Raw genomic sequence first — 23,269 nt, forward strand, 5'->3', positions numbered from 1 at the left:
TTTATCTCTAGTGCACCTTCAGTCTCTGGTACATTTTGAACAAAGGCAATAAAGATGTGTTTCGTGTGTACCACTGCAGACTGCAGGTGTGCGAAAACCAGCTATGGTGGCGGGGGGAGATGCCAGGAAAATGTCTTTTGGGAAAGCTAAGTCCACCTATTATCATGATCTCTATGTATAAAACAAAGACCATCCAGACATATTCCATGTGTCACTCAGAGCACATCCAGTTTGGTGTTTCATAGAATTAGAACATCAAGAACTACTGCAGATACACACACACACACAAGTTCCTTCTAGGGAGCGAGAAGGAAAAGAAAGCAAATATTCTCTGAGAATTATTGGTCTGTGTGGATGGGGATTTTGTTTATTTCAAATGGGGGCATATTCAGCCTATATATGAGCCACAGTCTGAAGTGGTACAGCTCAGTCAGAAGTTTGCTATTTCTGTAAGAACTTCACCCTTCTTACTATCCTCAAAAATACTAAATGATTGACTTCTTCACAAACCTTCATTTTACACGAAAGCAGGGGAGTCTGTGGTTTTCCCAGATGGTGTTGGACTCCAGCTCCCATGATCCCCAGCCAACATGGCCAAAGGTTAGGGATGTTCACAATTGTAGTCTAATAACTCCTATAGGGTGGCAGTTGCCTCAGCCCTGCCTTTGGTCTTATCTCATTCATGTTGTCTTCCTAAGTAAGGATTGAAGCTTCTCTCAAAATAGTAATAGGTAGGATTTTATAGAGAATTGCTAATCCTACTTGTATGTGTGGGATTAAGAAATGACTGTTCTACTGCTTTCACGTTCCTCTAAATAGTTTGAATAATTTGGGGGATTTGATTGAATGAACAACACATTTATCATCACTGTTTTTCTAAAGCAAACAATAAAAAACTGTTCCAAGCTATTTTTTCCCTTAGAAGTCAGGAGAGCCAAGTAAGTAGGTGAGTAGGTTAATGCAAGAAGGAAGGGGAAACAAAGAAGAATAAAAGCAGAGGCGTTTTGGCATAAGGTTCAAACTATAACTCCTGTGACTAAACAAACCAACGTTCATTCCATCAGGGATCCATTTGGCGGCATACGGGAAAGCGGAAAGAAGGGCAGGCCGCCATGCCTAGACTACCTACTCACTGACTTCCTTACACTGTCATCAGTAGCTGCCTTATCTATTTTCACCTCAGGCAGAAGGCGTCCGCTGGGTATGTTGGAAGTGGGGCCACCCATCAGAGAGACCACGCCATTGCAGTCCACAGTGCTGTTCCGTTTTATGTTCCGGCGAATACTGGGAAAGATGCGAGAGGATCGGCTCCCCTGGCTGTAGCCACTGTAACCGCTGTAGCTGCTTTTCCGCTCATGGCCCCGGATTGGGATGAAAAGGGAATCCCTCCTGCCTTCACTCTCCTCCACTGTACTGTGCTCGTCATCCGCAAATTCGTTTTCGGAACCTGGGTCCCGGAACCCTCTCTTGAAGCTGAAGATGCTGCTCTTACTGTTGTGTCGGGAGAGGTAGGGGGATCCTGGGATGCTAAGCAGGGACTGGAAGAGACAAGGAGGAGGAATGGGAATGTTGCAAGGGAGAGAGAACTCATCAAGCCTTATCAGTGAAGCAAACTAAGGACATTTTGATGCGGACAGGAAAGGGTGCATGAATTCCCTGTGAGAAATACATCACAAATACATCACATACATTACACTAGTGGTTTCAGTCTAGGGCACTGGCTGATTCATTCCAATCAGAATATGAAATTCTTATTTGACCTCATCCTCCATTGTTTCTTTTCCCATTCAGTCCTTGCAGTTGTCGGATCACTGGAGAAAGCACAACTAACACAATTCCTATTCTTTGTGATTCTTAAAGAAGTGACAGAGTTAACCTGTGGCCTTCCAGATTTTTGGCCTACAACTTCCATCAGCCATAATTCAGGTATCTTTCTGTGCTCTTTACTGATTCTTACCCTTTAAGAATGGAGATCAAAGAACCTGCCATTTCTCCACTGGCTGAGTTACTCAGGGTTTGCAGGCCAAGAAAAGGAGGCTTTCTTTGTCCTCAGACAGAAATCCGCAAATTTCCATGTCCCATCTCCCTACTGCTGCTAGCTTCTTCTGTCGTTACTGGTTAAGGAAGAGGCTTCTCTTCCCTCAAGTCCTCTTGTAGCCTTTCTGTCTCTCGCCTCAATCTCCGTGGTTCCTGTTCTCTCCTTCTGCCTTCTCCTTATGAGGCTTGGATGGCTAGATATTTCCCCACCCTCTTCCTGGCATCAGGACTGCTGCCTATCCTAATTTTGGCCTGGCCAGCAAGTAGACAGTAACTTGCTGTCTTGCAATGACAACTTGCAATGACATCAGGGCCGGGCACCACCATTCTCCACAGCTCTGACTGGAAATTCCCTATGATTGATCCAACCAGCTGCTGCTGGGGAAGCCTGGCAACTCTTCACAGATCTGTATAGACTGCCTCCATTAAAACAATAATTTATTGATCACCTTCTCAGCTTGAACCAAGGAACTAATTATCAGACTTGCTCTGAACATTTTCCTTTGGGACATTCACTGGGAGCTTCTCCAGAGCACTGACTGGCTTATCAAGATGGCTAAACACTTCTGTAATCTGCCAAAACTTTTCACTATCCACAAATGTAAGCAAAGAACAAAGCAATGAGGAAAAGTTGTGGTAAGTGCTCAGTTAGGCAACCAGTTCTATCAAATGTTTGGAATGCGTGACAGCTTTTGGTCATTCTTAATCGAAGTCTGTTAAATAGGAGGTAGGCACACTGATAATGATCTCTGTAGCTTGGAGAGACTGAAATCGGTGCTTGGGTTAAGCAGGAGCAGTAGACGTGAAGTTCTACAGCATCATTCCTATTTTAGTTTATGAAAAATCTGCCTACTGAGAAAAACGGTTAAAGAATGATAAAGGAATTCCATCCCTCCTCCACAGCACAAGCTCCAACTACATCTATTTTGAATGGAATAAGTAGGAATGCTACTGTGCCCAACACCAAAGTATAGGTGGCCTCCAGTCATCAGAAAAAGACTAAAGTAATAGAACAACATTGTCAGGAAAGGTGGAAAGTGACCTTTTTTCTGGCATTCCAAGGGGATACAAAGAGATTCGAGAATTAAGTTTCACTAGTGGGGTTCTGAAGACTTTACCTGGTTCATGATGGAAAGTTTCCTCCCTAACCTGTTGTCTGGTAAGCGGAAGACCTTCCTCCTCATGCCATCTTCTGATTCAGACTTAAACACTTTCTCCAGGTCTCCCTTCTCTTCTCCTTCTGACAGTTCCTTCTGCTTCCTCTTCTTCCTTCTGTTCCGTCTCTCTTTGGCACTCTTAGAGCTGAATTTGGAGATCTCTGATGAGCTCTGGGACATCCTTCCTCCGCCATCCTCTTCAACCGCATCTTCAGAGACTGTCCCTGCTGAAGTGGCCATCGCTGCAGCCTGCAGAGACAGAAGGGAGGAAAAGACAATGAATGAACATGTGGTGTCTTGTGTATATTCCACACAGTCCCAGGTGGGAAAATGATATAGTCCAAACCAACAAGAGGTTACAAGTATAGTGGATGTGACTATCCGCTTCCTCAGAGCTATGGGTCTTTCCTTGCCATTCTGGCAAACATCAAGAGCTACTGATCAGACAGAGACTCAGACTTGTGACTGAAATACATATTGCTGGAAAGCACAAACATAATGAGATGTGGTGTCTGTATGTATGCATTTTGGCGTGTATGCTTGAAATTCATGGTATAGCCCTCTCCATGATCAATACCTTTAATAGAATATCCTAGGATGACAAACTCATTTTTTTCCTGGAAATGTGATTTCAAGCAAATTGGAGGCTAATTGCCATTAACAAGTGAATGTAATGTTTATGTCTTAGAAATTGAGGTGGTAGTGCGAGTTATCTATCCAGTAGCTTCTGCAGAGCTCTACCCACATAATGCAGACTACAGGAAAGTAACCCGATGCTCATAAATAGCAATGCTTCCTTGGACACCTTTCTTTTCTTGATAGGCATCAAGGTGCATTATCCCTCCTGCTCTTTGTTGTTGTTACTTGTGAAGTCATGTCCGACCCATTGCGACCCCATGGACAACATTCCCCCAGGCCTTCCTGTCCTCCACCATCCCCCGGAGTCCACCTAAGCTTGCACCAACTGCTTCAGTGACTCCATCTAGCCACCTCATCCTCTGCCGTCCCCTTCTTCTTTTGCCATCTATTGTTCCCACCATTAGGCTCTTCTCCAGGGAGTCCTTCCTTCTCATTAGGTGGCCAAAGTATTTGAATTTCATCCTTCTGCTCTATGTCATTTTAAAAAATAATAATTAAGGGAAGGTGTGTGGCTCTCTGATGCAAAAGCAGAAAATAGGCATGAAAGCATCTATGGATGGTGGCACAAAGTGTGAGAGAAAAAGAGATAGGAGAGAATAAATTGCCTGGCAAAGAAGGGGTGTAGAAGAAAGAAAGAGTTTGCCCTCTGTCTTGGTGCTGAAAACTGTGCGTTCAAAGGAGTGGTTTAGTATGTTGAAGGTTCAGCACCCCGCTTCTACCTTGTACTCAACCTTTCGGCCAGATTATTTGTCCTTTGTGAGCAGCCATGCCTCCCATGATAGTCATTTTGCGGTGCTGTCCAGGACAGTTTATCAAACTCTCCACATGCCCTAAAAGGTTCCCAAACTCTGATTTGGCCTACAAATGAGCCACAAAACATAACTGCGCTGCAGAAGGCATTTATACCGCAAAGGGTTTTCCTCACATAAATACTTTTCTCACCTCCAGGTTTATTGCCTAACTGACTTAAGAGAAAATTCCTTCTATTGCCCAAACATCTGATCAATCCATTTCTGACTGTGAACAGAGCACTCTTCATCTTCCAGTTCTGTACAACTGAAGGTAATAGCATGCAGACTGGGTTATTTGCATATTAGGCCTATTTCAGTCTGGGCTATGTATACATTGAGAAAAGTGCTAGTGAGACTTGTCTCTCCAAATGTAGTGGGGTGCTTGAGGAGGGAGATTCACCTGGGCTTCTTCTTGTTGCTTTTTCAGCTGTTCCAACATGGCCTTGAATTCCGCCTCCTTCTGCTCTGCCTCTTCCAGTGTGGCCTGGTTTTGCTCTTCATAGGCCATGGCCACCACAGCCAAAATCAAATTCACCAGGTAGAAGGACCCAACAAAAATAACCAGGACAAAAAAGATCATGTAGGTTTTTCCTGCTGCTCGTAAGGTCTGTAAAGAAAGAGAGACTATTATGAGGCTCCTCAAATTGTTCAGGAAGCCAAATCAGTGTGGTGTAGTTCATGTTACTCTCTACATATCTACTATAGACAGGGATAGCTGGCATTAGGGTCACCTCACCCGAGGCGAGTTTGACTACAAAATCCTTCTTTCTTTGTCATGTGGCGGTATTATGTTGTCCTGTACTTGTCTGCTATATGCCATTTCTTCTGTCAAGGTAGAGGATGTCCTTGAAAAATGGCTTACAAGAATCTCCCTGATGGGCATGTCTGTGACCCCACCCCCATCAAAATACTCTTTACCAGCTGCTCAGTATCCTGTTACATTGGACTAATGCCTTAGTCCTATTGTGCTTGCACTATTATTCCATTCCAAAGCAAACTGCTGGGGGTAAAACCTGTGTATGATTTCTACCCACCAGCTCTGGTCATTTATTCAGAAAGAAAGGATGAGAGACTCTCCTAGTGCTAATATTCTTGTACACCTATGGATTAGGGCCAAAGGGTGTCTCCCCCTCCCCCACAAATAATTGGTGATAGCTGATTAAGGAGAAAATTGCCAGCTCAATGGCCAGCACTGTGTTGGTACAAAGCACTAAACAGTGCTGAATCACACCTGCCATGTTGATACTGATTCCTCTAGTGCCAGGAAATGCTCTTGTCCTTCTTCTACAGGTACAGTATATATAACTGTCTTCTTTATTTTTACCCCCAAGCCACTAATGTCATGCCAAAAGGGACTCATCACAGATGGCGGGTGGGGGGTGGGACTGCAATACTTACTAACTGATATAAATTTTCCCAAAAGTCCTGAGTCATTAGGCGAAATAAGGCCAGAAAAGCCCAACTGAAGGTATCGAAGCTGGTGTAGCCATAGTTTGGATTCCTCCCTGCCTTCATGCATGTATAACCCTCGGGACATTGGCTGCAGAAAGGATGGAAGACATATCAGCACGTTGGCAGGACAGGAGCCATCAGGCCGCACAGAGGACGACGGACCATGTTCGCAGGCTGCGATTCAACAGTTTGCTTCGGCAAGCTTCAGGTTACAACAGAAGGGAAGATGCTCTGTTTTTATAGTATTTGAAGTTTCTAGATAATCAGAGTGAATCCTTAGCAGTGCCCAAATTGTGGCTCTCCAGATGTTACTGAGTGACAACCCTCACCATCTCTCGCCCCTGGGAGTTCAGCAACACCAAGAAAGCCACCAGCTGTCCATCCCTCGCCTAAGCAGTTCCCTTAGTGCAGTCTATGTGCAAATACACATACAAGTGCAATACCTCGAAGCCATACAGCCCTACAAAAGGCCTACCTAGTTCCCCACTGAGAGCAAATAAATGCCTGCAGGAAGCCAGGTAAGAGAACCCTCCCAGTTACGCTGCCAACTGGCTCACAGAGGCCCAGGGCCTCTGAATCCAGAAATAAGATACAGCCATCTTATTAAGTAGCCTTTGATAGCTTTTTCTCCGTGAATTTGACTAATCCCTTCTTAAAGGCATACCAATTGTCAGCCATCACCACATCTCTAATGGTGTTGGGATCACTACCATAACATATGTCATAGTTCAGCAAGGAAGTACTTCTTTTTATCTGTTTTGAATCTCCCACCAATCAGCTCTTTGGGTTCTAGTATTATGAGGGAGGGAAAAATGCTTTTCTGTACCCACTTTCTGCAGGCCACACATAATTTCTACACCTCCCATTGCTTGTCTATTTTCTAAGCCAGAAAGACCCAAGTGTGATAACCTTTCCTCATGGGGTGTTGCTCCAGAGAGTTGGAAGGCTGGATAGTGCATGCTTGGGGAGGGGGCTGGTTTTGCCCCAGGTGCAATTGCCCAGGCTTTTTGGTATGGCATATGTGCAGTTGGGAGAGCCAGGCAGGAGTTGTTGTCCTCGGATTGGTTTGTTGCTGGGTACCACCACCCAGTTGTTAGGATGGGGTTGAAAATCAAGGAACCAGGGATGGAGTTTTCTCTCTGTGCTGGACTGGAGACTGACCAGGATTTTTAAAATTGCTGACCAATATTGCTGGACCTCTACTCTTGGGGGATGCATGACCTAGGTAATGTAGAGTGGTGTCAGTAATTATTTTCTGCCAGAGCAATATCAGGAGGAATCTGCTTGGGAACTGGGTTGTACTTTGCCCTTGTAGTTTGCTGTTTTTGTTCCTGTACCTTATTCTTTGCTCTTCCCTTCCTGTTTTAATACTTGGGCCTGCCATTCCCTTCTGTCCTAGCAAACTCATTTTATCCTATTGCTTTGGCTTCTTCAGGGTGAGTTTTGTGCTAAAGCCACTGCCTGGACTGAGCTGCAGCCCACTGGAGGGGGACAGAGACTGGGCCACCTGGCAGTGTAGCTATGGATTGTATCCCCAACTTCTTTACAGTGATCCTTTGGACTGGGCTTGCACGTGTGCCATCCCCTATTCAAACAGCTCGGTGTGAGGTGGAAAAGCAGAATCCCAGTGTAGGGTCTGTGCATCCAAGTGGGCTCAAAAGCTCTGTTTTAATGTTATGGTACGAGTATTGGCCTCCTCTTTCAAACAACTGAAGGCAATGTAGTACTGCGTAAACAAATTACTTCATAAATGAATTTGTTTAACCACTTTTGGAATGGCATCCACGCATATTGACTTTTTACTTCCGATAGTAGTTTGTCAAATTGCCTAATGGAGACTGACAGAGAGAGAAAATTGAAGCTGAGAACTTACCCGGCATCAGAGCTGTTACCACATAACAATGGATCAAGAAAGCCAGGCAATATGTAAAAATTTGCTACAGGAAACAGAGAATGGGAGAAAAATGAGAATTAGTATTTATAATAAAGAACAGCATGGCAGCTAACAGCACACTCCTATGTGTATCTACCCATCATGGAGCCCAACTGAGTTCAGTGGAACTTACTCCCAAGAAGGTGCCCATAGGATTGCAGCCATCAGCAAGCTACTTAAGCTGGGTGTTTGCATTTCAGCCCCTTTAGTGTCAAGAGGGTGAAGTCATGTAAAACGTAAGCATTTCATGATAGGGAAGCTGTAAATTATAACCCCGGATGCCTATGGCTACATGGGTACATGCATCCTCTCTGATGATGACCTAGGTATAAAAGTATTTCCCTCCAGTCAACAGTGTCATTATGTTAATTTGAATTATGTTTAAGTAAAAATATAGATATTAGAACAAACCGAACAGATTATTATAAATATCTTTAATTCACAATGAGCACTGAGGAGACATCCAGGAAATGCATTATTTTGAATGGATAGTAAGTGGGACCCTAAACAGAACTGCTCTGAAGGATGGGCAAAAATGTGGTAATCATTCTTACCAAAATAATTTTAGCAAAGTGGACCATAGATTATTAATGGAAAGAAGTCAAGGTATGCATTTTTTAAGAAAATAGCCATTCCTGGCCTTAGTGAAATGGCAGAAATGAATCTTACAATAAGTGCGGACATAGAGCTTTTCTAAATGAGGCTGTTTAACCTGCTGTTTTTACTTCTGATTCTGTTGCAGAATTAAGCAGGGAGTGCTATAACATTATTTTCCTTTCCTGCCTTTCTACTGGATAATTTCTAGCTGGTGCTGTGATGTAATGGAAGAATGAGGATAGTGCTTTGTTTTATGTTGGCAAAAAAATTGGATTTTTCCCACTCCAAAAGACCCAGTGAAATTGCTTGTAAAATCAGAAATAAAGCTTGATGTTGATGATGATGTCAACCATGAGTGAAGAATGACGAGCACATAAGAAAAGCTGCATTTAGAAAGGCTCCTATTCTTTAGAAAGAGAACCTTGGCAGAAACAAACAGAAACACCTACAGTTATTGTTGGAATATTCTTCCCAGTCAAAGCCCTTGGTGCCATTTTCCAGGTAGGTCTCATTGAGATCAATGGGCCAGATGACACACTTGTTCCTCAGATTCCCCATGAACAGCTGTAGCCCAATTAAAGCAAATACACTGAGGCAAAATACTGTCAGAATCATCACATCTGACAGCTTCTTCACAGACTGGATCAGGGCTCCCACAATTGTCTTCAGGCCTAGGAAAAGGGAAGATCAGTCATGAATTCCTGTGAAGCCTTAGGGGACTTGGCCCAGACAGAATAAGCAGTATCCTTTCTAACATTAGCAAAGCCAAAAATAATTAGCCATGGACTTTGGCAGAGGTGGACTTTTTCTGGAACTGGATGTTTAACTGGTTCAACAAACAGGAATATGTTCAACTTACAGGTTTGCAGCAGGGTTTCTCCTAGGCCAAGGGAAAGTTTGGAAGAAGGATGTAAGATGGGTTGTGTTTAAGGGGTCAGTGCACAGTTAATTCAGTGTTTCTGATACAACACATTCTCTAAAAGCAAGAAAGCCTTAGAGTTTCATTAAATGTACCCTAGCATGAAAAAGAAAAGATATTTAAGAAATATACATCAGCCTGCCTGCACTTCAAGATCATCAACAAAGGCCCATTTATTTATTTCCCACCCTATAGCCAAGGCTCTCTGAGCAGTTAACAAAACTTAAAGTACACAAACAAGAAAGATTTTTATATATAACATAAGACAATAAAACCACAGCAATTGCAACCAAAGCAGCACAGAGGTATAGCTGTGGTATAGAATAAAATGCAATATTAAAACTAAATATAAAAAATTAACTGCTAAAATATTTTATTTATTTATGGATTTATATCCTGCCTTTTTCCTACAAAGGGCTCAAGGCAGCTTACATCATTCTCTTCCTCCATCTTATCCCCACAACAACAACCCTGTGAGGTAGGTTGGGCTGAGAGACTGTGACTGGCCCAAAATCACCCAGTTGGCTCCATGGCTGAGCGGGGACTCGAACCCAGATCATCTGAGTTCCAGTCCCATGCTTTTAACCACTACGCCACACTGGCTCAAAATATTGGGCTAATAAGATGATTTTCACTCGACACTGAAAATAATACAGAGTAGGCAGCAGGCACATGTCTCTGGGGAGCTCATTCCATAGCTGGGGTGCCACAACTGAAAAGGCCCTTCTCCTGGTACCCACCTTCCTTACTTCCTTTGAAGGGGGCTCTCCCAGAGGGACTCCTGAAGATGACCTTAGGGTCTGGCTAACTACATATGGGGCGAGGCATTGCTTCAGATAACCCTTAGGACAGTTAGGTGGGCAAATACATGAGAAAGGGCCTTTTTCACGGTGTTCTCCCACCACCAGAATGCATTGCTTCATCCCTATGGAGATGAAAGTCCCTTTTAGAAAGGTCCTGAAAACCTACATGTTTATCCTGGCCTTTCCCTGATTATGCTTTACGGTGCTGCTCTGCTCTATAGCTAAAATTTCAGTGTAGGTTTCTTAGTAATGTTTTATTGCTGGTGTCGTATGAATGTTCACTGCCTTTTTACAGAATCACTTTATACCATGAATTTTAATGCTGTATGCCTGGAGAGAGCTTCTGCCTTGTAGGGTGGCCTAGAAATACTTATTAAATTTTGTTATATGCAATCTTTCCACCAAAGACCTCAGGATTGCAAATATGATAAATGTATTTAAGAATTTTAAAAGAATGAAAAGGACTGGGGACAGACCAGTTTGCACTGTGGTCCTCTGTGCTTGTAAACCTTCCCTGGTTATATTATGTAGCAATAAAAGGAAGCCATGTTGAACTCTACCTTTCCCACCCTTCAATGACAAAAATTAACAAATTATTTCCCCCTATCTATGGACACTTTGAAAATATTTCCAAGTGGGATACCTTGATTTATTTTGTGCAATAATTTAAACAGGGTGGATGGATAGCATAAAATAGCAAATCAGTGTGGAAATTCTGCTTTCCCCCTCCCCACCCAAATTCTTGTTTCATATCTCCGATTCAGCCATGCAGCTCATGGTGCCCTTGGCAAGGTCACTCAGCAACTTGCAGACCAGCCCATCACGTAGAGCTGTCATGGGGATAAAGAGAGGTCTGAGAACAAACCATTTAAGTGACTCTGAGCTCCTGGGAGGAATGGCGGGTTATAAAATTTAATCGATCCATCCATAAAAACATAAAAATATGGCACAGAATAATGGCATAACCCCAATGCTTGTGTGGTTGGGGAACGGAAAGCTAGGAAAGCCAGCCAAACTAGATATTGCCTGCAAATCGTATGAGGGGAAAGACTGTCATCCTGATATAGTGAAGCAGATCCAAGAACAGAAAGAATTTGATGGGCAGAGGTTTCCTACGTGTGTGTGTGTGTGTGTGTGTGTGTGTGTGTAGGTAGGCATCCTTCACCTCCTAGCAATCAGCACTGTCAAACTAATGGAAGGAGGGGAGCACATGATTGGAGGCAACTGGAGTCCAGAATCCCACCCGCTGTTTTTGGGCATTTCCGGATCAGATCAGTGGCAGTATTAGGGGCAGCCAAGAAGGCCTGCAAATGGGACTCTTTCATTTTTGGAGGACTGTCTGCTCCTGTATTTCCTGCTCACCCTTTAAGATCAGCTACAGAGGTCCTTCTCAGGGAGCTCTTCCCTAAGGAAGAAAGGGGGGTGGTAAACAGGAGAAAGGACTTTTCAGTGGTGGCATCCCATCTCTGGAATATGCTCCCCAGAGAGGTACGCCTGATGCCATACTTATTATCTTTTTGGTGCCAGTCAAAAGACTTTTTATTCATCAGATTTTTAAAAAATCAACAATTGGGGAGTTTTATGTATCTATATTTTAGTATTGAATTGCTACCGCTGTATTATGGGGCAATTTTTATATGGAGTTATTGTTGGTTGTATTATTAGTGTTTTTAGTGTTTTCCTGTTTTATCTGTGCATTTTATTATTGTATATAACAAATCACCCTTGCAGAATATATATATATATATATATATATATATATATATATATAATTGTATATAATAAATTAATTTGTGTTTGTAAATTGCCCAGAGAACCCGGTATAGGAGGAAGCACTATACAGCACAACCCAGCATGGCTAGTTACGCAGGATGGATTGCTGGGTTGTACGAACCCAGTCACCGTTGCTCATTCCTCTCTGTTACTTCTGATTAGTTCAAGTAAATCTAACAAAAGAAATAAGTTTCCATAAATATCATTAAACATGATACCTACTTTAACTTCACTTTTTCCTTTTATACTAGTGGGTTGCAGTCTGGGCCACCCACGCCCTGATCATGGGTCCCAATACAGTGTGTTTCCAGTGTTGCTTTGGCCATGTCAAACAAGATAAACTGGAACAGACACTTTGAATCCAGTGGTGTATGTTAGTTTAATCCAGTGGCATAGATTTATATTCCTTGTTTTGAGAGAAGTCAAATCAGTTAGTTAATGCTTTTATTCTGTTGATTCCAGGCCTCAATACTGCATATAGTTCCACAAGTAAGTTGCTAGTTAAGAAGCACATCTATGAATGTATGAAATTTTCAGTGTTTGTGCTTCAGATGGCATGTCTTTTCTATGAGGAGAGCCGTATCTTTCAAATTGTTTAAGGAACAGCATCCCTGACCTTGACCACTTACTGGAAAGAAACATCATGGACTAAATTTACCCTCTAAAGTCAGAATAAAAGCTTGGAAAATTTTGGAGTAGTTTGTCAAATTCCCATAGACTATGAATTCTCAAATCAGGTACCTCCATTTATATCAAAAGTAATGTTTAACTTATTAACTGGTTCAACTGATGCTTCAGTACATTAAAATAAATACTGGGAGTTTATATTTCCTGGAAATAGGATGCTGCAACAGAATGAAATGCTTGACTTAAACCATTTAGTGAAAATGAGCATCATCTTCCATTCTTTTTCCTTCACAAATACAGTATCAGCTTATGCTAATTTAAAACAGAAATCCTTTGCAAGATACTCCCAAACTTACTTCTTTTTTCTGAAGTTTCAAGTAATGACTTTGCAAGGTGCAACAAAGCACATAAAAGACACCCCATAATGATACCTTAGATCAGGGGTTCCCAACCTGGGTGCCTGAACTCCCAGGGGGTGTGAGACTGCATTTCAGAGGGTGAGACAGCAGGGTTGCAAAAAGAGGCAAATTGCTACATTTTTTGCCAAAAATTATCCCAATTAAAAAATATTTATTATTATTTTGTTTTCATTTGGATTTAGTTTTCTTTTGTCAATCAAGTCAAAATCTAGGAGTCACCTGAATCCACAGGCTGACTTATAGATCATAGATCTATAAGATCTATAAGATCTATAGATCACTTATAGATCAGCAAGAAAGTGCCACATTTTTACAAAATCGTTAATGAGAAGCAGAAACAAAGAAGTCATTGAATTTTATGTTCATAATTGGGATTGTTTTTACTGTTTACAATTTTTTCTAATTGCTCATTTTTTTCTACCTGCTCAATTTGTATCTGAATTTTATGCACTGAGCTTATATTTTGAGTTCAGTTTGTTCACTCACGGTACTGTATGCGGTTCAATTTGTTCAAAAATTAGAAATTTGGCTTCATCTTCAAATGTGGTTTTACTTTTGCAGGGGATGTAAAATCAACAATTTTCTAGGGGTGCAGGGCATAGAAAAGGTTGGGAACCACTTCCTTAGAGTATTATTATACAAGAGAGCCTCGGCTGTGGAGCAGTATAGAAACAAACAAACAACACATATCACCACATCTTTGATTGTGAATTGTAAGCCATGATGAAAGCAAGCTTTGTTCTTTACTAACCCAGACATTAGGGGAAATGATTTCTCAGTGACTCTGAGACCAGCTCTAGGACTCTGTTTTTGTGAGGAAAACGTCTTTTGTTTCATGAGGAAAAGTTGCTGCTTTTGTTTGGAGAGGAAAAGTTTCTTCTGAGAGTGCTGTTTTTGTGTGGAAAAGCTTCTTCAGAACACACACTTGAAAATTGTAATCTGAATCTTCATGTGAAAATGATTTCAGAGAGACAGAGACAGTCGCCTTGCTTAACAAACAAAAGGGGAAATTACTTACCTGGATAAGTAATAAGTAAAATGTGGTTGACTCTCTAGATAGTTTTTGCCAGACAAATTGGAATTTTGCATTCCTACCTACAAGCATCTTATGATTGCCTGAATGTATATTTAGGTACTCCTCATAATTTTTAATGCATTATTTGGTTAGAAATGTGTAATTTTCTTGAATCTAGTTTTGCAAAGCAGCACAATGGATTCACCCACACCCTTGAGTCTGTTGCTGTCCAACATGGAGTTTGAAAGTAAACTGAAAAATTTGATACAGACAGCAACCTTCTCAAGAGAACACCAACTACATCCCTTTTCTCCCCTGCTAATATACCTCTATAACCCATCCCTTTTAGCTTACTTGACTTTCCACTAATTTATGCATGTTAAAGTCATTTAATAAGCATAAATACAAGCAACTAATGTGCATACATAATGAGCAAATAAAACATTCTGACTTTATTTTTTGCTCCCCTCAATTTACCACTTGATCCAAGCACTTTCATTTTATTATTCCCAGTTCTTAGGTTTCCCCATTTCCTGACTCAGAGCTCGCTGTCTCTCCCTTGGTGCTTTTATGGAGCTGTAATTGATATCAACTTCCCCTGCTTTGGCTTTCAAGAATTCCCAAAAGGATCCAGGTTTAAAAGTGCCCACTTATGTGTGTTCTATTTCAAGCTTGTGATTATTTTTTCACGAGTGCAGATGTAAGAAGTGACAATAAGAGCACCTTTTGGCCTCTTCCGTAGGATTAAGGTGTACAAATGAATAGCTGCACTGGTGCCTAATCTGATTTAAGCTCTGGTTCTGGGATGGATGCTTTTTCACTGAGTGACGTATGCGCTATTTGTCACTTGTGCATGCTGTAGCTGGCTTGGATCGCCAGCTGCCATCATCGCCAAGGACTTGCATCCGTGCTTTTTCTTTCACTGTAGTGCACGCGAATGCTGCTCTTCCTTGGAACTTCTTAAACACAAGTCTCAGTGCCCTCCAGGCATTTACTTCAAGTATTGTAACACTGGGTTTTTTAACTACTACGCCCTCCCAAAATGATGCACAAAAAAGATTTGAGACAACAGGTACAAATGAAAGGTGATCACATCAGCAGCGATATCCAGAATTACTTTTTGAAGCCACTCTGATATGGTGTCAATCAAAGACAGCTGTGGAGAGCTGCAGGGTGTCTTCAACAGCCACCTCAATGCTCATGTAGAAAAGGGAAGGCATAGGGTCTATTGCCGGATGAGCAAAACATGGCCCACAATCTGATGGCACAGTGGCAAAACATTGGTGGTTTGCCACTGAATTTCACCAGCAAAGCACCACAGGGTCTTAAAAGGGGTGAATCTAACCTGAAAGCAAGTAAAATTTGTCTCTTCCAAGGGTCCATCTCAGTTTGCCAGCAAAATTCAGTGGTAAACCACAAGGGTTATTTTCCCCAGTGGTGTAGCAGAGAGAGGTGTACAACCTGTGGTGGGAAAGGAAAATGGGCCCAGATTCCTGGACTTTTGCAAGATAATTCCAAAGATCTGGGGCTACCAACAAGAAGGCTCTCTCTCGATTTCACGGCAGCCCCAGTGATCTTAATTGCAAGCAGACCCCTGAAGTAGATTGTAGCATATGGGATGAAGATAATTCGGTCCACAGTCATTAAAGGTTTTTAAACTTAAGACCAGAAGCTAGCATAATGGACAGAATTTGGGAGTTCTGGCTTTCACCAGCATTTGGGAGTCTGCATTTTGTCTCAGGTATAGCTTCTGGTTTTCCTTCATGGGCAGCCTCATATAAAGCTTGCTGGGGTAATGCTGGAAGTAACTAGGCAGTAGGTAAATGTGACCAGGTCTGACTGCTCTAGGTAGGGTCTTTCCCAAGTTACAAGTTGGAGCATGTACAAGTACTCCTGATTAGTATTACTAATACTACTATTACTACTACTACCACCAAACCACCCAACAGTGAAAGCTCTCTGAGCCATTTATAGCAGTTCATAAAACAATACATTCAAACACACCCTTTTATCAAAAAACAGGTTTTTTAAAAGAATATCACCCATCAGACCCACAGGCCCTTAGCCTCAGCAAGGCCTCAAGACATGTTGTTCCCAGGGCGTTCACTGTGCCAGGCCACTCACTAAACAGCATGCATATGCCAGTGGATATGCTTATGCTTACGGCAAGCCAGCCCAGTCACGGATAGACAAGGCAAATTTATTTACTCTGTGTTTTTCTACCCCACCCTGGAAAAGGGTGCATTTCCAGGGCTGCTCACAGGAATCAAGGTAGAAACAACAATAAACAGAGCAGAAAAGAATACATAAGATCAAGGTACAAACAGCAGGATAAAAGGCAGCCATTTAAATAGTCCCATCACAAATTAAGAATGAAAACCACGCTTATTGCCAGGCTAGCCTCCCTGAAGGCAGCATTCCATAAATAGGGTGCCCCCACAGAGAAGGCTGACCTTCCAGCTGCAACCAACGGGGAGCCTATCACTAGGATGGCATGGTTAAATTGGCAATCTGCATGTGAAGGATGTACATGCCCAGGAAGATCTCCTGCTACCTGTGCAGTTGCCTGGCCAGAACAAAATCCCTGGATCTGGAGAGCACTACTGCACACTGCTGAAGAGCACATCCGAGGGCAGCCCTTGGACTGGCATGGGGCCTCACTTAGAAAGCTTCCCTTATCAGTTCCAAGGCTTCAGGAAATATACTGCAGCACTGTTGATTTTGGGGGAAGGAGAGAGGGGAGGGAAACCACACAAAAACCTTGAGGTGGAACTGTAAGAACTACTAATCTATGATATGGTCCATCCATGACACTTAGGAGAGGCTGATTAGTGGAGACCGATGGTATAGCATCTACAATCTAGAGGTCAGTTCCCTTGCATTACAGCAGCAGCATGTGACTAACAAAGGATGTTAATAGACCTTTTAAAATTATTTATTTAATTCATTTACATACTGCCCAATAGCCGAGGCTCTTAAATGCACAACCTTTTAAAGCACACCCTTTTAAAAGTTTCATGAATTAAAGGGGCCGATTGACTGTTCTAACCATCTTTCACTGAAGGAATCATAGTCCCCTTCATTGCGATTGACACATTCACTTCAGAAGAGTGGGAAAGATTGATCCTGTGAGAATTGGACAGGCACAGAATGATGTGAGGCAAGATAGATTATGTGAGCCAGACTCAAGCAAAGGCTGGAAATGAAATGTCATGCACAGAACTCATATTCCAACCTGTGGAAAACACATCTGTTCCAGGTGTTTTCAAACATGTTCTTAAACAAGCATTAGGGCTGCATAACCAGAACGACTTAAGGTTCCTTGCCGAGACCAGCCTGCATGCTCTGGTCCTTGGCTAACTCACATACAAAGTAAGATACTAGATTCTAGTGTACTTAATATCTTTCATCACCTACTTACCCACTCACACTTGCAACATGTGGCAGATGTGGGTCATTACAAATGAATACCAAGAGCTGAGTCATACATTGCATTTGGCTGCCTGTTTTCCTCATGATCTCAGAAGTTGCTTGCTGTAAAGAACCTAAGCAGTGTTTCTGCAAATGGTCAGCTCATATGAGTAGACAGGTCATGTGAGCTTAAAAAAATAGGAGAATGTAATGTATGACTCAGTCCTTAGTCAAGACCATACAAGATTGCTGGGGCAGAGCAGGGAATGGAAAGGAGAAATCGCATCCCAAAGTGGTATCTTGGTCATTGTACCACTGATCTTCCTTAAGGACTTAGAGGTAAATGCAGTGTTGTGTATATACATATTTTACACCGAGTGTGACAGCATGACATGCCTGGCCCTCATGGCATTCGGAGGGGACCAGTTGCATAGCCAACCATATAATTGTGGCACAATAAAAACTCATGCCACAGTTTCAGAAATGGTGGTACATGTGGGTTTCCCCTAGATGTAGGAGTATTTTCATATAGGAAGCCTAGACGTAGGAGTCTAGAGAAGGACTTGGGTGAGATGACTGCAAAAGCACCCAAGTCAGGTTGCCTAACAGAGCCCAGCTATTATATCAGCCTTTTCTCAAATCAGAAAAATTCTTCACCAAGCTATCAAATCCAGTGACCACCTTATCTAAAAAAATTAAAAATAAAAATACTTCTCTTGGTCTCATAGCTGGCAATTGTTCACAACTGATCTTTAGATTTTATATAAACTTCACCTGTGTAGAAAGTATATGTATTAGCATGCAGTTTACGTAGCACAGGGGGTGTCCGGGGCATTCCTCTTAAAGAGTTTCCTTAACCTTAACTAGAGCTGGATTTGAAATTTCTTAAGGAGGCAACATTTCAATGAACATTATACTGTATTTAACCCCCCTCTTCTCTTCTCTCTTCTTTTTCTTTCAGCATATATCATTGCATTTTGTTTTTCCTTATCTGGTAGGTATGTTTTGCCCAATTTTTAATTTTAAACAATTATTACTTTATGAAAATATAACATTCAGAACGACCATTTCCAGTTTCCCAAATGCTGAAATTCCAGCAACGGGATTATTTTAATGAATTAGAAGATACTTGAGTTGAACCAGCAATAGTACTTGGAGTTTATGGTTTCAGGGGCATTCCCACTGTATTCCTGATTTGTTTAAATTGTTGCCTCCTCATGCAGTATTCAAGGCCTACCAAAAGTGCACCAGTGCCATTTTTGAAAAAGTAAAGCAGGGAGGTGGAGGTGGTGGGACAGGAAATGCAGGAGATGGGTCACTTTTAGCAGTTAGAAGCGTTTCTCACCTGGAATGACAGAGATAGTTTTCAAAGCTCGGAGAACTCTGAAAGTTCTCAAGGCTGACACATTCCCAAGGTCCACAAACTCTGTGACATATCTGCAACAAGGGAGGTCACACACAAAGAGACACAATGACAATAACACACACCAGAAAGGGAGAATGGGGAATAAAACAACAACTACAGACAGCAATACATCACTCACAGGGAGCTGCAACCCAACACCTAACACCAACTGCCTTACCTGGAATTACAGAAATAGTTTTCAAAGCTCTCAGTACCCTGAAGGTGCGCAGAGCTGAAACATTGCCTAGGTTTACAAACTCTGTTATATACCTGCAGAATTAAACCAGAGTTAATGGCACCAATTGGGGTCATCTGGCTTGAAAAAAATAAAATGTAACTTTCAGTTGCAGGAAAACAGATCTCAAAATTTAACGTGCTCTGGAAGTGGCATTAAAAAGGAGAGAGACGGAAGGAAACAGAACCTGGGAAGCAGGAAGTTATCACAGGGCAGCTTGTTCAATGGTAGCAATTTTGCAAGGGCCTGTTCGTAACAGTGGGCCCAAGCATACTCGGGGGCTCTTGGAAAAATGAAGAACATGTGATCTGGCAGCACAATCATAATCCAAGAAACTAAGCAAGATGGTTGAAAATAGCAGGGGAGACGAAAATTGGTGACTCCTGCAGATTTCCCCCCATTTTTTGTGTGCCGCATCAAAGCAAGCCAGCTCAAGATTGAAAGTTGGTCATTTTCTTTCTGGATAGCACAAAGGCAAGCATTATTACCCCCAGCTGTATTATTGGAGAAAACTGGAGGGAGGGGGAGGAAGGAATAAATTACTTAGCTAGGATCCTGTGCTCCAGCAAGGTAGTCATACACAACTGGCTTTGCCGTTAGTCAGAATGGAGGTGGCAGCCTCAGGAAGTAGGTCCTAGGTGGAGGTGAGCGGGGAAACCTTGGGGGACAGAGCTGAGTGTGCCACGTGGCCAGCCCTCTCTCCTTAAGCTGGGCTGCTGCTCTCGGGTACAGAGGAAGGCAGCATCTGATTGTCAAAGTCCAAGTAAGACTCTACGGCCAATCAGCTCAGCTTTTGTGTATGGAATTGGAGGGGGTGCCATTTTGTCTTTTGCCTCTGACAGCAAAATTTCTTGGGCTGCTCCTGCTGCTGTATCAGCCCTGTTATAGCAAAAAGAGCAGGGTACTGGAGCAACCTTAAGTCAAACAGATTTTTGTATGTGGCACGTTATTATTTTTTTAGTCTTTAAGGAACCATAAAATTATTTGTTGGTAATATCACATGTTAGTGTATTATACCCAAGAAAAGAACTAGATATTAATGGGATAGAGTGATCCTTTTAATAGTCTTCTGTCATCGGGGACATTGGTTCACATGGGCTGGCTTCACATGTCACAACAAGGATTGCTTTGCATTTTCCACCATATTTTTTTTAACATGGATGTGCCTCCTATCCACCATTTTCTTCCCTTTCATTCCTCCAGGTGGTATTTCAGGACCCACCACAGGGAGGAAAGAGGGTCCTTGCCTTGCCAGCTGTGATCATGCCATGTCTGTCAAGCAGTCTTGTGTCTGAAGCAGGGCAGAGAGGACAAGGAGCTGGTCAGACACTTTCCTCCTCTGCTTCAGCGAGGACCACTTGAGCAGGAGAGGGCTGCCTGGCTCAAGCACAGAGGGGGGATCTGCTGTGCACCATCAGCCAATCTCCCCCTTTCCCTTTGCACATGTGCAAATATACCAGTGGCAGGGGTGAGAAGCAGCTGGTTGCTGGTGCCCCGTGGGGGGCTGCATGCCACAGTGGATTCCCCCACCTATTTGGCTGGGCAGAGCGAGAAGAGGAGGGACAGCGCTGCCTCCTGCTCACTGCCAGCACACCTTCCTCTGGACTGTGAGGGGCATAGCTCTGCTGTGTGCAGAGCAGCAGAGGGGAAATCAATTGGGCAGTGCTGCTTTTCTCTCATCCCTGGCCCCCAGATCACCTGCTCCTGCCCCTAAGAAGATCTTCATGGCAGAAGGCAGGAGGGCTGGGGATGCCTTTGCTAGCTGCACTAGATGGCAGCTGTCAATGCCACTCCGCAGTAAGGCCACTCTTGCCAAGCAGCTCTATGGTTCTGGTCTCCACACCACGAGTTGTTTTCCAGTGCAGGTGACATGACTAGCTATCATGGTGTTGAGAATCCATGTCTTGGTGCATGGCTTTTCAAATATATCATGCTGAAATAGAACAATGGAGTTCAGGAGACATGATAGGCCAAAAAAGTTTTAAAACCACCATTGCTTGTCATGTCATGCAAACCCATCCATGCAATACAGTAACTGAAGTACAAAATTTCACCCTGCACAAATTGTCTTGTAACATTCTCACTGACTGTTTTGGCCTTCCCATTAAGTGTCTGATAGTGGCTGGTTTTAGGATATCACTAAAGGGTAGCCAAATGTGGTGGGTGTGGGCAGGTGGAGAAATGGCATTTGGATTTTCTGTCTGATGTCAACATGTCTCAGCCCATCTCTGCTTGCAGGTAAAGTAGTACTGTGTTATTCCATAGAACTATAATTTACCTTGGAGTCTGTCTTGCTTTCTCCTTCCTTACCCACTAAAGTTAAGTCCACAGAAAAGAAAATGCCAAGTTGGCTCAGAGTTTTAATGTTGAACTCATGACAAAGGACAGGGCTATAATTGCACAGCTGACATTTGCCATCTTTGTTAATTTATCCTCAAGCTGTATCAATAATGAGAATGGTTGGAAATATTCAGTGAACAATAAGAGTTAGGCTGAAAAAGTAAATTTATTTGTCAAAAGAGTACCTACAGTACAACTTAACTTGTATTACCATTTGACTGTTCAAGAAGACATTACTGATCTACCTGTGAATGACTTCCTTTCTTTCATGCTTACATTGATACATACTTGTGACAAATGTATTGAAATATTCAAGACAGCAGAGGCTAGAATTTTGCTTAACCCACTTGTAATATTGAGTAAAAGCAACATGTACTTCCGGTGGTCTAGAAAACATTGTATTAACTATTCTTCAGTCTGCTGGTCTATGACCATAATAAAATTGCATCAAACAATTCTTTTGTTGTTAATAACAACAACAACAATACATGTGTAAAACAGGAGTACCCAAGAAAGAATCAACAGATGGCTTAGATAAAGCCTGAACATTCAGATAACAGGTTAGAAGGGAAATATATATATTACCACTACTGAAATTTTTAAAAAATCCCTCCAAAGCTGGGCAAACCCTTCTTTTGGAATTTAAGGCTGCAGTTGAAATCAGTGGGTCTTACTTCTGAGTAGACATGTTTAGGATTGAACAGTAAGAACCAAAGTTGAGGTGTATGTTTCCTAATGTAAAATGCTGACTTGATAACAGCAACAGTTTTAAAAAACTAGTTTCTGCTGGATTCATGGATACCTTGGATACACAGATGGACCATGTCACCCAAGAGAATGACACTGTACTCTTGGAAAAGTGCTAGATGCCTGGATCAATGTGGGCAACTGAAGGATCTCCAGATGTTTTGCTGTGCAACTCCCATTATCGCTCTCCATTAGCCGTGGGAGTGATATGTCAACACACCTGGAGGGTCTCACATCGCCCACCAGCAATCTGTGTTCTCTCTCTGCATGCTTCACTGTAGCTGGGTTGTTCACTGGGGCAAACTGGAATCAGACCCGTTACCTCAACTGTTTGCCTGCATACAAAGCAGCATTAGCTACAAAAAGTGTTTAAAAGCATTGTTGCATGTGGCCTTAAGGCTGCAAGTTGTCAGCTTGTGATTGAGAATTACTGCAAGACTTGTGGCTAACTAAGATTAGTCAAGAATACATGAGTCTGGTAAGGTAGTTTTGTGGAGAAGGTTGGACGTCAGTCTTGCACTCTAATTTCAGCTTTTCATATTTGAGACATGAATTTGCCAGGGATTAGTCTGGGATTTAGAGCGGCTGGGTAGTTTCAGATTGCCTAGACTTAACAGTCTCTTTCCCCTTTTACTCATGAGTTTCCTGACAGAAAGGTTGAATACAAAACTTACGCCATCATGATGACACTGAAGTCTAGCCAGTTCCATGCATCACGGAGAAAAGTGAAATCATCTATGCAGAAGCCTCTTGCAATAATTTTCACAAGTGATTCAAATGTATATATACCAGTGAATGTGTACCTGTTGGAATGAAGAAGAATGGTGGAGAAGAACAGTCTTTATTTTAAGTTCATCAAATATACACATTAAGATTTCAAATCTACTGTGTACGGTTGGTGAGATTTCTGTTGACAAAGATAGGGTGACCAACCTGTGATTAGATATATTATTTCAGGTAGCATGTTGC

The 23,269-nt window shown here is 42.4% G+C and overlaps 1 protein-coding gene across 9 annotated transcripts in view; it reads right to left on the reverse strand.

Moving 5' to 3' along the window:
• Window positions 1–23,269, reverse strand: part of SCN8A (sodium voltage-gated channel alpha subunit 8) — an 81,596-nt gene that overhangs the window by 38,694 nt on the left and 19,633 nt on the right. For 3 of the 9 annotated variants that reach the window (XM_044422053.1, XM_044422051.1, XM_044422049.1), the window contains exons 4-11: window positions 22,975–23,103; window positions 18,919–19,010; window positions 9,056–9,277; window positions 7,950–8,013; window positions 6,023–6,164; window positions 5,025–5,231; window positions 3,156–3,443; window positions 1,179–1,538 (exon numbers count right to left, since the gene is read on the reverse strand). In XM_044422053.1, the coding sequence (XP_044277988.1) occupies window positions 1,179–1,538; window positions 3,156–3,443; window positions 5,025–5,231; window positions 6,023–6,164; window positions 7,950–8,013; window positions 9,056–9,277; window positions 18,919–19,010; window positions 22,975–23,103 (1,504 nt within the window). Of the gene's footprint in view, window positions 1–1,028; window positions 1,031–1,145; window positions 1,539–3,155; window positions 3,444–5,024; window positions 5,232–6,022; window positions 6,165–7,949; window positions 8,014–9,055; window positions 9,278–18,918; window positions 19,011–19,156; window positions 19,249–22,974; window positions 23,104–23,269 lie in introns of all 9 variants that reach the window. The other 6 variants (XM_044422052.1, XM_044422045.1, XM_044422050.1 and 3 more) reach the window with 5 other exon arrangements.

The sequence above is a fragment of the Varanus komodoensis genome, unplaced genomic scaffold (genome assembly GCF_004798865.1).
Source record: "Varanus komodoensis strain SLA01 unplaced genomic scaffold, ASM479886v1 scaffold12, whole genome shotgun sequence".
Lineage (NCBI taxonomy): Eukaryota > Metazoa > Chordata > Lepidosauria > Squamata > Varanidae > Varanus > Varanus komodoensis.